The sequence below is a fragment of the Glarea lozoyensis genome, assembly GCF_000409485.1.
Source record: "Glarea lozoyensis ATCC 20868 chromosome Unknown GLAREA14, whole genome shotgun sequence".
Lineage (NCBI taxonomy): Eukaryota > Fungi > Ascomycota > Leotiomycetes > Helotiales > Helotiaceae > Glarea > Glarea lozoyensis.
In genome coordinates this window covers 1,618,419-1,635,018 of record NW_007360988.1, presented here as the reverse complement: position 1 = coordinate 1,635,018, position 16,600 = coordinate 1,618,419, and the positions used below count along the sequence as shown (strand labels likewise).

The following is a 16,600-nucleotide window of genomic DNA, read 5'->3' as shown; positions in this document are numbered from 1 at the left end:
TCTTCCGCAAATTGGGCGCTTGAGCAAAGCTATGGTGGTGCGAGTCAGCGGCAACTCGACCGGTTCCTCCACCACTGCAAGTCTGCAAACGATACCAAACGCTACAAACACGGTCTAGGAGCGCAGAAACTAAGAGGAAGACATGGGTTTTCCAGATCACAGCATACACCGTCGGATCGGTAAAAGGCGACAATCATATTGCGGACGGGGAGACGGGCGGGTCGCGTTGGACCAATTCGAGCTTAGTCGGGCAGATAGCGTACTGGACGACAGGTGTCAAGGGATGGATGGAAGGGAGAGTGGTGTTTTCTTCCAACAACCGAGTGTTACATGTGTCTTTTAGCAATCTGTACTAAAAAGTGCGAAGTGCAACAGCTGAGGGATGGTAGGCAAATAGAGGATAGTATGCGTGGTGGGAAGATGGTAAGGTCTCTGAAAACAACGGGCGGTTTGATATAAGGGTCTTGGCGCGCGGAACGATGTATGCCATGCGTTAGCTTCCTTCGTGAATTGACAGCTCGCCTATATCCTCTCGCTATTGAGGGATGTGAAGTAGTACTAAAAAGTGCGACGTGCAACCAAAGTTGCATTGTGTTGGGTTTTTGGGAAAGGTCAAGTTCTTTTGACTGGGTTCGAGAACTTGATTGGGTTCGCAGGTGGCGCATATAGTTCAAGCGGACAATCACTTGGGTGAACGGACATCGAACTACTTTGGCAAAGCAAGTCTACCTTAACAGACGCTTTTAAGGTAGGCCTAAAAATCTCGAGATGCAACAGAAATCAGAAAAGGCTTGTGAGAATCATGGCATGAATTCTTAGCCAAATGATCAGTGAGTGGACAACAATGGCTTGAAGCTACTCACTCACCGCTGTCGACTTTGGCCATACAAGTACGCTTTTTAACAGACGCTGTTAAGACAGGACTAAAAATGTCGAGATGCAACAAATCCCAGAAAAGCTTCGTGAGAAATTATGACACGAAAGCACAGCCAAAGAATTGCAAGTGGATAGCAACGGCGTAAAGCTACTCTTGCATCGCTGTCAATACCGAACAACATTTAACATGGCAATGCTTGAGCAAAATGTCATTCTTGTGTAACTAAATAATTCGACATGCAACAAAACAAATTGTGCCATGATTGAAGCCACTGCTTACTACTACCTTGCTGGCTTGAATGCTAATTGATGAATGATAAGAGTGGTCGTGATTACTCAGGACGTTCTAATGTTTTAGTACTCCGTTAGAGAACTTCCAAGTTTGTCGAAGCAAATCCGAAGATAGTCGGTGGCAAAATCAAAAGTCACAAGGCTCTTTATCTTGAGCTAGATTAAAAAATGTCGTGATCTGTATTTAGTTTGCGAACGGGCTGCGGCTGAGTTGAGGAGTAAGTATCGCGTATGTTCTAAATCCCAAGTCGACACTAAGTGAGCTGACAAACAACGACCATCCATGGACATCACGATACTCTTCAATTAGCTCCACAACATCCAAAATATCTTTTTCGTCAAGGTTCGCATTGAAATTATAACTATATCTACGTCCATTTTCCATGCTTCAGCTGAGGCACACTTGCGCTGGCAAGTAACAAGTTAAGAATGCTCATAACTCCTTCTCCCAATATCAAACCACTGGCTAAAACAACGATAGGAGTTTCATCACGCTTTCTGTACACTTTCCAGTAATAATTCAGGAAACCCCCAATAGCACGAGCGAGAGTAAAAGATGGTACGTTGTACATTCCTGCACATAATTAGCATGTTGTATTTGGAGAGAGTACAAAAATGTTGCGGGAATTTGAATAATAATACATACCGACAGCAACGGCAATGCCGCCAGGAATCCAAGGATACCAAGCTTTTTTCGAGTTGCTCATTTTGATGATTGTTGTGATACTAAACACAACGGCTGCACCAGCCGCCCATTGCGCTGCCATAGGAGGTAATCCCTTCCCTGTAACAAGACGAGCAGTAAAGATCCAAACATAACCCGTCGGGACTTGGAATAATTCTCCAGGAACTTTGTAAACACTGGTGTAGAGACGATATATAAGTGCGCTTACAACAGCACCAACTGCACTGCCGATAATTTGTCCCCAAAATTGAGCATTGGGTGCAGCTCCAAGCAAATGACCGGTTTTCAGATCTTGCATGAGATCGCCAGCCTGCAAAGCTCCCGCCTCTGAGACAGCACCAGCGACGAGATTGATAAGAACAGAGTTCTTGTTTGTCTGTGGGATGATGACTGCGAAGAAGAGTTGAGCTAACTTGCTGATGCCAGAGACAGGATTGAGATCCGTCTCGCCAAGAGCACGAACGCCCATGATGGACAATATCAATGCCATAAATACTGCAATGACGTTTGCGTAGATGGGAATCAATTCTCCGAACACGATGCGGATCGTTCCTACGCAAAACAGTATTGACAATACAAGACCGATCCATACTGTGCGGTTATTGACGAGATGCTCAGGAGGTGCATCAGGTTCTGGAAGATCCTTAATCTCTTCCTCAGACATGGTCGATTCCGGTTGACCTCCTGGCCCAGTCTCCTCAAGAGGCGTGGAGGCGTCTTGCCCTGCTAATGCACTGTAACCCCCGTCAGGCTTTCCTGTGATTTGATTAATCAATCCTTGCCAGTCCCCATTTCGAACTTTTTGATAAGATTCTTTGAAGTATCCTTTGCCAGTATTTGACCTACTTTTAGCAAGTGTCTGATAACTTATGTACCCAAGACTGATGACCGCATCAGCGAGCATAATGGCAAGAGATATCCATACAATCCATCCTTTGCTACCTGTCTCCCAATCATCAACCTCTCCAGGAGCCCAGCCTTTGCCTTTTGCCAGAGGTGATAATAATCCCCACCCGAGAATAGCACCTAATAACATGTGCGTCGTGGTTGATGGTCCCATGATAATGCCTTGCCCAACGTAGGCTAGGGATGGATTAAGCGTCCATAACCAGGTCGAGGCCAATTTTGTACCAAAAATGGGTAAATTACGAAGGATCGGAAAGAAATATGTGGCGAGTGTGTAAATGCCAGATATAGCAAAAGATATCATCAGAAGCCGAACTTTTGATTTCCATGTACTTTGTTGACTCTTGTCCACCTCCTCTACATTTGCCTCGCTACGTTCGTCTCCATGAAGCAAGCCTTCCCGATCCTCATTTTCAGAGGTAGAAGATTCCGAAAAACCCTCAGAAATACTTTCTCTCCCATGCAATACTCCGATCATCAACGCGGTAGCCGTACCAGAAGGGAATTTTAGCTTTTCCCGTATGATCACCTGCTTTCTCAGAGGAACAGCAAATACCACACCAAAAAAACAAAGTCCCAGAGACCATAGAATAAGCCTCCACAGACTCAAGAATATCGGGCCTCCTTCCTCCTTTTTCAGCATGTAATTCAGGGCAGGCATAACACCCACAAAGCCGCAACCCAATGGCATAGTACCCATGCTTCCAGCGACCGTTTGTACCAACACATTTTCCACTGGTGTAAAAGGAAGGTCCAAATGTCTGACCAGAGTCTTGAAGAAAGCGAATCCAATCAAAGACGACGGCATGCTCATGCTCGATACCCATCCAGTCTGTAGCCCAAAGTACATATTCGAGAAACAGATGATCAACCCAACTCCCAGCCCAACCAGTATCCCTCTGAGCGTAAAGTTCTGACCTTCACTAGCATGGCTTGCAAGATATCGGCGCGCATCGCTTCGTCTTCGTGCTTGGGAGGATCGAGGAGCTTCATCGTTGGAGGAGTGGGGTGGTGTTGGGGAAATGGATTGGTAGTCTGGGTTGGAGGAGCTCGAGCTATCCCCTCTGTCGGGTGCCATGATGTGAGGATTTCAGTTCCAGTTTCGCAGACGCATCCGCGGAATAATTATACATCTGCTATAGGAATAGGTGAAGGCCATGGTGAAGAAGCAGAAAGTGAGCATGTATCGTCGACACCTTAGGTAGCTTCGGAGTTGATGACAGACCAATGTCGCAATCCCGAAGCCCTACGACATGCCGAGGCGAGCCGCCCCTCCCGCGACCATGTGTCTCGCTTAATTCTCCATTTCGAGACAGGTGCACTTTTCATTTACTACCAGGGAACCTCACGATTAAGAAATTAAGAAGGGCGAGTTGGAGGAATGGCAAGCGTAATCCGTCTTGATGCTTGCTACAATTAAAGGGGAGAAAACTCTGGCTCTTTTCTGAAATTTAGGTTGCCCTCTGTAATATGATCCTGACTTTCCGTGCCAAAGCTATGCTACTAGGATATTCACAGCCATCCATTCTGTAATACAAAGAAGAATTTTTACATGCCACTCACTTACAATTTGCTATCCGTCACAACTTGGCACTAAGCTTCTCTCGAACTTCAAAGCTAGCAATCTCGACCTCCCTTTTCAACTCTTCATTTCTCTCTCGCATCAACTCAAGATAGCCATCTTCCTTTCTGGGATCATACATTCTCTCTTTGATCCAGGCTTCGAGTTGAGCATCGTTCATATCTCTCAAAACTGGTTCGCGATCCAATTTCTCGCGTTGGGCGGTCCGTATGACATCTCTTGCAACAATCACAGAGACTTCTCGAATGCGATCTAGTGATGGGTAGAGCATGCCGGAGGCGAACTCTTCTGGAAGAAGGGTTGAGGAAAGAGCGGTTGCAGAGGCATAAATCATCTCTTGTGATATGTGTTTTGCCTTACTAAGGATGGCTGCTAAACCAATACCTGGGAAAACGTACATGTTGCTGAGAAAATTAGCTCACTCTCACAGATGACGAAAGGGATTGGCACTCACTTTCCCTGACTTGGCTTCATAACTTTCCCTTTATAGACATAATCCTGGAAAGGACTTCCACTGGCGAACAAAGCGCGTCCGTCTGTATACTTGACGGCTTCTTCGAAAGTACATTCCGCGTTGCTTGAGGGGTTCGATAACGGAAAGATGATGGGATTCTTATTCAATTTTGCCATTTTGTTAAGTAGTGGTTCGTCGAAGATACCGCGGATCGTCGACAACCCCATGAGGATAGTAGGTTTGACATAATCCACAATTTCTGGAAGCGACTTGAGCTGTAAGCCGTTGTTGTCATCTCTTGCGAAATACTTCTTATGTTCGGCTAGCTTGTCCCCACGATCGTTCGTGATCATGCCCTGCTCGTACTTAGCAAATGGTCTCAATTATCGAGATACTGACAACTCCTACCTTGGTATCGACGAACCAGAAAGCTTTCCGTGCTTCATCCTCTGACAGTCCCTCTTTCATGTAGTATTCGACGATCTGCTTTGCAACTCCGGTACCTGCACTACCGGCGCCCATAAAAACAGCTCTTTGATCCTTAGCTTTCAGACCAGAGCTCTTCAAAGCACTGATAATCCCAGCAAGCACAACTGCTCCTGTTCCTTGGATGTCGTCATTGAAGCAAGAATACTTGTGCTGATATTTTTCGAGGGCAGGGAAAGGGTTCTTGAAATCCTCGAATTGAACAACAATTCTAACATTGTTAGCAGCGCTCCCAGTCGAACCTAGAGACAAAACTTACCCTGGCCAGACCTCATTCAAAGCAACCATCAATTCATCCAGGAATTTGCCTTCCTCTTCCTCAGAAACACGCTTCATCCGGGTTCCCATGTATAAAGGATCATTCAGCAAACCCTCGTTATTCGTCCCGAGATCAAGAGTAAGTGGTAGAGACACCTCTGGTCGGATTCCGGCACATCCTGTATACAGTGCTAACTTTCCTACTGGAATCCCCATACCATTGATTCCCAAATCACCTAGGCCAAGAATACGTGAGCCATCAGTCACAACTGTCAATTCGACATTTGGCTTAGGCCAATTCTGTAAGATCTCTTTCAAGTTGCCTCGATCGCTGTAGGAAAGGTACATTCCTATACATATCAGCATCCGTAGTCACGTGAAACAGTGAGTTTAGAATTCAGGACATGTTTCTTACCTTCCGGTTGTCTATAAATTTCAGACCATTTCAAGCACGCTTCGCCAACAACAGGGGTATAAATTAAAGGAGTAAGAGTCTGTATTCCATCAGCTTCACGATGAAACGTGCTTCCGGGCTCGACCTGGAACCACTTACAGTGAAATTATCAAGGACGAGACGATAAAACAGATGTACATTGGAATTGCGCAAATGACTGAGGTAATTGTACTTCTCGATATTCGAAGCTTTGGCATTCAATTGCTTCATACCTGTGTTCAGTATCAGATGTCAAAGGTTTCACTCTCGGGGTTCGGGAACTCACATCTTTGTGCTTGAAGCTCGTAACTCTCCACAACAGGAGGTACAAGACCATGAGTTCGTAATGCCTTTCGTGCTTCAATTGAATGAGAAGTATCCGGTGGACTATTGATTAGGTTAACTCTCCAATTCAATTGCAAACAGAAAACCGCAATATGGCGGCATGACTCACGCGTGAATACTCGAATTATATCTCCTCCTCGACATTGAAGCCGGTGCCATCGTTCCTGAACGTGCCAATGCTCTGGGCGCGCTTTTTAATTGCGTCGACCTGATAGCGTCTCTAAGGAAGCGTAGAGAAAGAAATCCGGCCATCTTATGTTCGCGCACAGAGCCGAGGCTCACTTTTTTTTTCTTGAGGCGAGGTACGAATTGGAAGCCAAGTAAAATTTCCTTCAATTGCGTCAAACTGTGGTCAATTTTAAGTTTGGCGGAGGTGGAGATATCTAGGAAATCTAAATGAGATGAAAAAGAGCGCAGGTAAGAGGTATAATTATGTTCAAGTAGTAATAAGCAGGAAGGTTTCGGGATATGTTTGTGTCACAGCACTCAACTCCGATAAGGTTCCGAGATTTTTCTGTTGAGGCCGCCTCAGCATTTCGTCGGTCAGTAAGTTTCCCGCAATGCATTTTGGTGGCATTTCCTGCATCTTTGATAGTTACACGCATTTTAATATCAGTACAATTTCTTTTTGTTAAACCACCTAGACTTCTTCAGGCCCGAGTAACTCGATTTGCAGAACGCAAGAAATGTACAAATCTGAGTAATCGTGATGATTCGCTCGGGCGTCCGAAAAGCTACGAAAACGAACAACTTCTTACATGCGGGAAAGACCACGTCTGACATGCGCCTTACGGTAAATGTCATGATTGGATTTGGGTTAAACTTGAGTTTCTTCTGCTTTGTTTGCTTGATCTCTCTCTTTCATGGCTAGTTTTATCCTCCAGTTGATGAAGTCGTCAGGTAGGATATCCCCATGGCCAGTCTGTTCTTGTTTATAAACTTCAATAGTGCTAGATCTTTCCTTTCGACGGATTCTCCAAACGCCCTCTTCGGTAATCGTAGCTTTGAGAACTGCTTGCGTTAATATGTGGAAGAACGACAAAGGGATGGACTTACAGCCCAGCAACTCTGATGCAAAATTGATGCACATGTTTCCATCCCACGTCCCTCTTCCTTCTCGTTTGACCTTCGAGGGTATTGAAGCTGTGGAAATTTCTTCGATTCTTTGAAGTATGCCATTGGGAGATCGAAAGCCAACGATAATCTTTGGAACTCCTAGGAGGAATGATTGTATCCAGAACTTCATCAATTTCCTTTCAAAGGTAACCATATCTCTTTCGCCTCTGATATCCATGCTGGTCTTCAACTCGACCCAATTGATCGGGCCTCCATCCACAGGCTTGCTATCCCAAACTATCGACGTCAGCAGATGTAAAACACGAATGTGCTTGTCGGAATTGGTCATCTCACCTGCATCGACCTCTCCGCCCAGAATCAAAATGTTATTGCCAATTCCTGTGCGCACCACTGAGCAATACTGGGCGTAGTTGGTGACAACTTCCGCTTCTCGGTTCTCGATGTAGTCCCTTGATGTTTCGCTCCAAGGTGCTGGCAGCAGGCAAAGAGTCTCAAATTTGTAACCTAGAAAGGATCAGGTTCCTTCTTATAAGAAAAGAGTGTGCGTCTAACCCCAAAAACTCATCATATCCTGTGATGGTCTTCCTGGTTGAGTAAACTGCTGGGATTGTCTTTGCTGTGACTCAAGTTTGTACTCATGGTTCTCCTCAAGGAAACTACTCCCGTTAGTGGAGTGCTGTTTATAATTGACGAAGAACTCCTACATAGTGCCCTTGAATCGTGTCTTGTCAGCTGGTCTGTATGGCTTTTTGATCAGGGAGTTGGCCCACTTGGAAAAGAGTAGCATTCATTTCGAAGCTGTCAGTATTTTTAGTAGAAATACCAAGTCAATCATATCAAGTGTCTTACCTATCTCTGTCGCTAAATATGGCCGCCATAAACTGAGATAAAGGTTAGCTGTTGTCATGAGGGACACTGGCAGGCACTTCTTACTTTTGTCATCATTCCACGCCAGGTGATAAAGTCTGCCTCAACACGTTCTCCTGTCTTTTCCTCGTGAGCCATAATGGTTTTGAGTAGACTATCGAGATGATCATCCGCGGTATCATCCATTTTCTCAAAAGTATCGAATCCCTTGGATAAATCTGCTCCGATGGTTGGGGGATAGTAGTATCGAATAGACGAATCGTCTAGGCGGAACGTGTGTTTATCATCGTAAGAGAAGCAAGCTATTTCCTGGTTGAGACATTAGCTGGTGAGTGACAAGAGCTATGTGTGACATCCGAACGCAAAGACGAGTTTCTGATGGGTATTCAAAAGCGTTGAAATCTTGAACAGTGCTTGATTACAATATGCCGATCTAAGCATCACATACACCATCGACATACAGACAAATCAAGCCCACGACACCCTCTCATATTTGAATAGGCCATTCAAATTCGGATCTATATCATGTAGGACTACTCACTCGTGGGCGTTTGATAGCCGCAGATTGACCCACGAAGCGGCCAATGGGCTGGATGTCGAAGGAGAAACTCATGATAAATCGCTCCGTCACAGCATTTTCGTAAACTCGTAAGGAATGGCTGCTCCAAAGGAGACGACTTTTGCTCATCAAACAAAGTATGTGCTTTGGAGCTCGAGGGGTGAAGTGGGAGAACCCTACAGACCCCTAAGAGAACAGCCCCGCCAACCCAAGCCAGGCACGCCAGGGTCATCGAAATCTCTCATCAATAAACAACAAACATATTCATTTTCCTACACATTCACGACCAGTCATTCGTTTGCATACCAAAATCCTCAAATCCTTATATCATCAAATAGTATCGATACGAACCATGCCAGAACGCCGACAGGCAACCGCGACGACAGCAACCCACCCACGAACGGGAGTTCGTCGCAACCTATTCCACCACCAACTCTCCCGGCGACCAACAACTTCCTCTACCTCCACTTCCGCAGAAACACTGCATTTAGACGCGAACGAGAATGACGATATGGATAACTCGGATATTGTGATAAGGAATCAGAATGGGGAATTTGAAATTGGGGATCCACCGATGCAATCTTTTGACGAGAGCGAAGAAGGAGGGGGAGATACAATCGACGACGAGAGTAAGAGGCCTAGGCTACTCATGAGACAAAAGTGCTGATATGGTTAGAGGAACGGCAGAGGTTGAAGGAAGCTGTCAAGCATCATAGGGATCGGAATCGCGCTCCAAGTGAGCCTGCAGGTTGGTAACATAATAGCATTCGAGGTCTCTGTCGCTAATGCCAACAGAACTCTTGGAAGCTGTAAGGGCAAGTCTCCGTACAAAAGTTATGAATTTGGCAGAAGATAACTGGATGTATGAGCCAGAGGAAGAAGCACCTGTTCGGTAGGATACATATGTTGTTTGAGTACGGCGTTCATGATACCCTTTGTTTGCGGCGTTAAATTGTACAGATTGGCATAGGAAGCTATCGCATTTAATCTAATCCTTCTGCTACTGGTGCTGGTGCTGCAGCTCCTACGCGTCTAGGTGCTGGTTTTCCTGGAGCTCCCCCGCCACCACCGAACATGCTTCCCATCATATCTAAAAGGGGATTGCCCTGTCGAGGTCTTTGAATACCAAAGTACATTTCTCCTATGGCAACCAAGGCATCGTCCCAAATTCCTACCTCCTTGATATGGGCAGAGTACTTCGTTTTCAGCTGCTTGAATAAGTCTGCAGCCCCTTTCTGCACGGCAAACAAGAGCAAACCCAGGAAATTCAGCAATGGCAGACTTGGATAAATCCTCATATCCAAGCTACTACTGCTGACATCCTGTACAGATAAACTTTTATTGTCTGCAGTCAGTCTGCTTGTAAAAAGTCGCAATGATTTCGAAGCATCTCGGACGTTTCCTGCCATAAGATATGGAAATACTGCTCGAGCGGCGTAAAGCGCGGCCGTATGAGAATCGTCCTGTTTATACCACTCATACTCCAAATCCACAAATACCTCCGGCGAGTCTTTGGTGCCATATGTGAGATGTCTCTCAGCTTCGTAAGCCTCCAACTCCTCAGCATACAAGGAACCTGCTACATGGTGTAAATCTGGTTCGCCAGCGGGGTATTCGCCGAATTTCGAGGACCATCTTGTGAACATTAGCTTCAGCCGGCCTTACCAAGCGCAAAGACCTACCCGATCATCTCTCCAACGAATTTCTTCCTCGTCGGCTCCCCCGGACCAAATTGTCGTAGTAAGGTCAAGAGCTTTCCTTTATTGCTTGAATCGGGCTTCAGCTCAGCCTGTCTATAGACATCGATTAAGAAGAGCCCCAAATCACCACCACTTCCTCCCTGCCCGGCCTTTAGAAGCGCCGATGCGCTGTTGAACAAAATGTCTATCGCAGCCGGCCAGTTCTCCTGTTTAATGTAACGCGCTGCGACGACGCGGGTCTGTTGTTGTGCTTCATAGAATTCTCCTGCCCCGATTCTGGTATTTTGTTAGCTGTGGTTGAGAGAACTGGAGAGCGAAAGAAGCTCTTACTTCTCTTGCAAACGCACAATGATCTTCTCGATCTTATTACTCATGATGCCGGTAGTGTCTTATCTTGAGAGTGCCGATGGATGTATTGTAGAGCAGTGACGACTATTTGCGATCCTGTCCATGACGGCGGAAAGTTGGCGGGATGCCATCTGCGAAACACACGGACCACATGAGGGGATTGGTGGGGCCTCATTTTCGACAACCGCAAGGGTTCTATGAACTTCTTCCCCAGCTACACGCAAAATTCATCCCCTTCTGAAACTCGAAGCAGCATCTAAATTCAATGAGAGTTTTCTGAAGCACTTCTGTATCTATTCTCTTGCAAAACCCTACTATCTGTGCCATTTTCCTCCTCGGCCCTTTGCCTAGATTTCAATGTCTGTAGAAAGAATTTGGTGTTCATACCCAAAACGACCAGCGACGATGTCTTTGCGAAAGGTAGCTTACTCGACAGACGTCTAGGCTCATACTCTCCGCTGTAAGGCTCGAAACCTCGGTAGCTTGAGATATTTCTATCATCTTACTAGATTAAGGAGTTGATCAAGATCGCCGTGTGTCGAGGCAAATCACGCTTACGTAACTCTAGGATAAATCTGAGAGCCGAAACTAAGATTACAAAATTATGATTGGTTTTGTGAAGTTTGAGCTTTCTTGATTTAGTCGGAGCTAAGTTATGGTCGATTTCTCGGGGTTGTTAGAAATACTACAATTCCACGTGTTGAAGGTGAAGTTTTTAGGGTATGCCTACCTAGGTAGGCTTGTTGGTCATAATTCGCGGACTATCAAAGAAAGAGACGCGGAACCTAGGGGACATTTAGGTTTTTTACTTGAACCTAGAAAGTCTTATGACCATTTTCAGTTGACTGAGAGCCAGTCGCTCCGTCCGTATAACCAATACACGAGATCTTCAAAGCTAGCTACCTCTCTCGTCATACCTTCTCTTGCCGAGTTCTTTTTTTCCATCGTTCTCATCACACTGGAATACGATTCGATACACGATCTACCAGTGTCTCAAAAGTTCTGGCCAAATATCAAGACGACCTTGACTATTATCAACCTCGGAACAGATTGCCTAGGGCAAGACGTCGTTTGAACGAAGAGATTAATGATATCTGAGAGGATGAAGACGGAAACTTTGTTATGCGGCAACTAAGGGAAGAAGAAGAATAGCAGTTCGATGAACTCGATCAGCTAGATAAGGATTTCGACAATTTTCGTGTGGGTGCTGTCTATACTGTCAATGCCCAAGACCGTGCTCTAAGAAGCTTTTGAATTGCCATGAGACTCCGGTACCCAAGGACTGGTCGTACACTAGTCTCCCTCCAAGATATGTCGCTCAATGATAGTCAACTCCTGAACGAGGAGCCTATATCTTCATTAGAGACATCATCTGGTGGGTCCGACAATGGGCGCAGCAAGCGCACCAGGGGGATTAGGGATACCCGTCCAAAAATCACAACAGCGGGGGCTATGCGCCCTTATATCACTTTTTTTTTGATTCAGCAGCAGAGAAAGACGCCTATCCACATGCGAAATTTGTGGACAGAAGTTACAAAGGGTATCCACCAAGCTGCCAAAAGGTTCTGGGGACCAAGCCTGATAATTCTTCATACTAGTTGACACAACATCGTTTATTTCCTCAACGGGGTTGACAAAATATCGGGTATTCTGTCTATGATTTTCAGTAAATAGTAAAATTCCGAACTCTGTGTTCTATGCCTGGAGACGAGGAGCAGCAACAGATATTGATCGTGTTATCGGCGATAGAAATACCACCAGAGGATTCATGGGACATAAGACCGATGGCCACGCATTTGAGAAATCGTACAACAACGCCAATTCTGACTTGGATGTTCTGGGCATAGCCCTCCATGAAGACCAACAGGACGTCGGTGCAGAAGACTACCAAGCCTTGCATCGGATTGTGTATAAAATCACACCAACGGAGGAACAGCCCCTTCTGAAACAATTCGTCACCGAAGACAAGGACTGGCAAGCAGCCAAGACTCCTGGAGAGAAGAAAAAATGCAGCGAAAAACGCCCGCCTAGCTGTAGAATGACTTTCGAGAACAGCTGACAGCTGAATACAAGACAAAACTCACTAGAGCTGAGTTTGATGCTCGAAGAGCCAAACCGAAAAGCCCCGGCCATCTTTACCAAAAAACAGCCAAGAGAGCAGCCGCCACGCTTGTCAACGAAGACGCGCTCGAAGATGAATATGATGACAGTGAAGCTTTTGTTAATTTATGGGATACTGCAGATGTGTTGTTCATTGATAATCTTAGCGCGGAGCAGCAATGGACCCACGGTACCTCCAACAAAGTTCCAGCACGGAGGAAAGAGGCTCCAACCGTCAACATTGATGCAACCGCCGAAGAAGATGATGAATGTGGAGAAGAGGATACCATGTACGCTGCCCAAGTCAGTGGCTTTCTAGAGATGTTGCCAGAAGCTCCAGACATGAGTCCTACACCAGAGGTTATGGATGAAACTCCTGCCAGCAATGGCACGATTGCTTTTATATGCACACTTTGTCACGACGATCCCACAGTCGCCCAAGAAAAGAAGGAACACCAATGGCCTTCCCAATCAACGCTGCTCAAGCACCAAAGATCTCTGTTCTATACCAGATACGACCAGTGGATTCGCCAGATCAAATTGGACCAAGGCGCGAGAACTACGGGATGAATATGTCCATATCCAGACTGCCCGAAACGAGACGACAATGGAGATGCATTTGAGTATACCTTGTGGAGCACAGTCTCCAAACATATCATTGCGACCGCGAGGTCTGCAGAATTTGACAATCATGCCAAAGCTATCCGCCAGGCTGGCTGGCTGGAGGATGACTTTTATACATCCGAGCAGCCAGAGGAGATGATCGAACGTAACAAGGGGTATCGAAAAAAGCAGCGGACAAAGGAGAAGGAGGCGGAGGAGGGGCCGTCGAAAAAGAGATTCCAGATCGATTTAGAGAGTGTTGCCAGAGAACAACTGACCACCCGCAAGATCATCAAAACCAGCGCAAATGGTGCGCCATTGGTTTTTGTAGGGACCAATCCACCTCCTGCAGATGTTGGAAAAGATCAACCAAAGGGTAAAACCTTTGAAGAATTCATCGCCGAGCAAAAGGCTACCCAAGGACCATGCATGACCGGTGAGCAATGGCTGGAAATGCAGAAGAAAAATCCATTCTCTATGGTACCTTTTGGGATATCCTCATGGCACATGACCAAAAATAAGTGTACACCAAAGACTTTGAAGCAATTAGCTGGCATAAAAACCATCTATGTGAAAATAAGTGACAGTCGAAACACGATATTGTCTCAGGACAATTGACGCAATATCGCATATTTTGTCAACTGAATTGAGCAATTAATTGCTACCGCTACTTATAGGTCGAAAATTGGCAAGACAAACCAGGTCAGGACTAGGAAGTCAGCTGTACCAATTTCAAACGACTTGGATCTATTAGAAGTGTTATGACAAACTCCAGGCTTGAGCATAACGGGTCAATGCCCAAGATGAGGTCAGGAAAGGCCGACGAAAAGGCAGAGGTTTGGGTGAAATGGCTTGATGGCGCAACCCGGAGAAGAAATTGACGAAGACAAAGAAGTCAACAAAAATCTTCGCAGTTTCTTCAGGAGGACTGAATTTCCACGAGGAGACTGAAATCTGCCTACAGATTAGCGAAAGCATACCACGCTTAGCATCAAAAGTCGGTCCGACGACCGGCAAGCAAAAGAGAGTAGTCGAAGAGGAGGAAGAGGATGATGAAGATGAAGACGACAGGTCCATATTCAGAATAAGATCAAGTAAATGACGAGGCGTACTATCATCGTGGCACAGATGATGGTGATGATGATAAGGTGGCTTCAGATGGAATTTAGGACGGATCGATGCTCATTGAGAACTAGGCACCAAAGTATCATAATTTATCTGCACCATGTCCGTTTTGCTACGGCAGGATTGCATTGTCGAGGTATCAAAGAGAACTGCTGTTAGCCATCCAGTAGCCAATATCGATATCGGAGCCGTTACGCGGCGCCGTGCCAATAACGACGAAGAAGATGAATATGAAGAGGTTGGCCCTTCATATTTACCCCCAGCAGCCAGAAGAGAAGGAGCCCCTGCATTTGTCAGAGTGTCCCTGAAAACCTTCGGGGTGACGGGTATGATAGTAGACTCGGAGTCTCGTCTCCTTCCCGAGAAGATCTTCAGATACGACGCCTTACTCGAGAATCTGCTCTGCCGAGCCATCAACCAGTATGATAGTTTGAAACAAACAGGTTCACAATGTGGAATAGACGAATGATCATTTGCCAAGTCCGAAGGCGAATCCAATACCGACTTCACCAGCCTGTTGGGAGCAGACACGTAAATGTGCCAGGGGAGGAGATTGTCGTGCTCAAGAGACCGCAATTTGATAACAATTGATGTTCCGAGCCTGAGTGGACATAGGTGATAGAACTTTATTACAGTCTTGGCTGAGTTGCGGGGTGACACAGCGTGATAATCTACTTCTCATCTTCTTTTCAAGCCAAAAACGGTTATATTGGGGCCTTAGATTATATTCCTAGATCGACTCAAAGTTTCGCCTGATGTGCTTTTAGTATGAGATTGACGTGGAGATAAATGCCCCTCGAGAGAAGACGAAATATATACGTCATCTGCGTTTCTTCGAACCTCTTTCAGTCGGTAAAGCCTGATGGCTCTCTTAAACGTACCTAGTAGAGTCTTTGTGTTTTGATAAGCCGAGTAACAGGAAGCCAAATTTTACTTTCGAAGATTTTCGAGACTATAGTAACACTCTATATGCTTGTAATCAATCTTACTTATATGGATTATGTGTTATTAGTACATTTTCCAGAGGATACCTTCTATAAAATCCCATTTCAAATACAGTTGTTAATTCTAGAAAATTATTTAAATCTACGTAATATAGAAATATCAGGAAAAGTCTTGTGGGTTCGAAAATAAGAGACATACAGACACTTGTTTATCTAATCCTAAATTCTATTTCGGATAGATACATACTAATACATACTCGTTTTTTTGAATAGGAATGTAGTGCAAGTCAACTCTCTTAAAGCCAGCAGTAATCTAGGAAAGATCTTCATGTTCAGCGAAGTAAACGTCAGATCGACAGCCCAGATTATGATTGTTTTAACACGTCTCAGATGTTGGGGGTCAAGTTTCTATGCCCCTATCTACATAGCGACATTTTTGTGTTTCCTACCTAGGTAGATATTAATGAAACTGAAATACTCTAGTTCTTGATTGAGAATAACAATATGTCATTAGGATTTGCTCAATGCAAAGTTACACACATGTGAACTTAGTCTTGAGCTGTCTTCGTGTTCTTGTCAAAATCTCAACCCAAACCAAAATGTAGAAAGGCCTGGACCTAAGCAAATGAAACTCAAATATTTCAAATGATTGAAGATGATAATAAATGTGCTCGTCATGACATTTCAATCAAATAAAGTCAAATGATTATTGTCCATCGTTCTTTTTTAGACTCTTCTCTTTTCTGTGTAGATGTAGTGCGTAGTACGACAACTTATTGAACTATATTGGCTATCAATAGGTCTGAAGCGGACGAGATCGGCATTAGGCCCGTCTTTTTGTAAGAAGTGAAGCCCAATCAATCTTCCCTAAAAGTGAAGTAATCTTTCTTAACTCTAAAGCGGATTTCACAGCGAGTTGATCTTCTCGAGCTGACAACAAATTACACATACAACTCACAGA

At 45.2% G+C, this 16,600-nt stretch overlaps 7 protein-coding genes across 7 annotated transcripts; 3 read left to right on the top strand and 4 right to left on the bottom strand.

The window, feature by feature from the left end:
- Positions 1–1,535: 1,535 nt before the first annotated feature.
- On the bottom strand, positions 1,536–3,836 carry GLAREA_07147 (uncharacterized protein; the record flags this gene model as incomplete). Its single annotated transcript, XM_008081095.1, has 2 exons — positions 1,536–1,741; positions 1,814–3,836. The coding sequence occupies 2 exons, from the start codon at positions 3,834–3,836 to the stop codon at positions 1,536–1,538; spliced, it is 2,229 nt and encodes a 742-aa protein (XP_008079286.1).
- Positions 3,837–4,338: 502 nt separating this feature from the next.
- GLAREA_07146 (NAD(P)-binding Rossmann-fold containing protein) lies at positions 4,339–6,568 on the bottom strand (the record flags this gene model as incomplete). The annotated part of the gene is made up of 8 exons (XM_008081094.1): positions 4,339–4,744; positions 4,795–5,150; positions 5,203–5,491; positions 5,540–5,888; positions 5,954–6,032; positions 6,092–6,204; positions 6,258–6,358; positions 6,426–6,568. 8 exons carry the CDS (start codon positions 6,566–6,568, stop codon positions 4,339–4,341), a joined length of 1,836 nt encoding a protein of 611 aa, XP_008079285.1.
- Positions 6,569–7,133: 565 nt separating this feature from the next.
- On the bottom strand, positions 7,134–8,873 carry GLAREA_07145 (Protein RAI1; the record flags this gene model as incomplete). Its single annotated transcript, XM_008081093.1, has 8 exons — positions 7,134–7,327; positions 7,373–7,669; positions 7,727–7,897; positions 7,946–8,049; positions 8,098–8,130; positions 8,243–8,274; positions 8,327–8,569; positions 8,802–8,873. 8 exons carry the CDS (start codon positions 8,871–8,873, stop codon positions 7,134–7,136), a joined length of 1,146 nt encoding a protein of 381 aa, XP_008079284.1.
- A 298-nt stretch (positions 8,874–9,171) lies between these two features.
- GLAREA_07144 (UPF0220 protein) lies at positions 9,172–9,715 on the top strand (the record flags this gene model as incomplete). Its single annotated transcript, XM_008081092.1, has 3 exons — positions 9,172–9,448; positions 9,496–9,567; positions 9,615–9,715. 3 exons carry the CDS (start codon positions 9,172–9,174, stop codon positions 9,713–9,715), a joined length of 450 nt encoding a protein of 149 aa, XP_008079283.1.
- Positions 9,716–9,802: 87 nt separating this feature from the next.
- Positions 9,803–10,893, bottom strand: GLAREA_07143 (uncharacterized protein; the record flags this gene model as incomplete). The annotated part of the gene is made up of 3 exons (XM_008081091.1): positions 9,803–10,454; positions 10,502–10,795; positions 10,850–10,893. 3 exons carry the CDS (start codon positions 10,891–10,893, stop codon positions 9,803–9,805), a joined length of 990 nt encoding a protein of 329 aa, XP_008079282.1.
- A 1,285-nt stretch (positions 10,894–12,178) lies between these two features.
- Positions 12,179–14,188, top strand: GLAREA_07142 (uncharacterized protein; the record flags this gene model as incomplete). The annotated part of the gene is made up of 4 exons (XM_008081090.1): positions 12,179–12,464; positions 12,535–12,737; positions 12,941–13,382; positions 13,554–14,188. The coding sequence occupies 4 exons, from the start codon at positions 12,179–12,181 to the stop codon at positions 14,186–14,188; spliced, it is 1,566 nt and encodes a 521-aa protein (XP_008079281.1).
- Positions 14,189–14,795: 607 nt separating this feature from the next.
- Positions 14,796–15,164, top strand: GLAREA_07141 (uncharacterized protein; the record flags this gene model as incomplete). Its single annotated transcript, XM_008081089.1, has 1 exon — positions 14,796–15,164. One exon carries the CDS (start codon positions 14,796–14,798, stop codon positions 15,162–15,164), a length of 369 nt encoding a protein of 122 aa, XP_008079280.1.
- Positions 15,165–16,600: the final 1,436 nt, after the last annotated feature.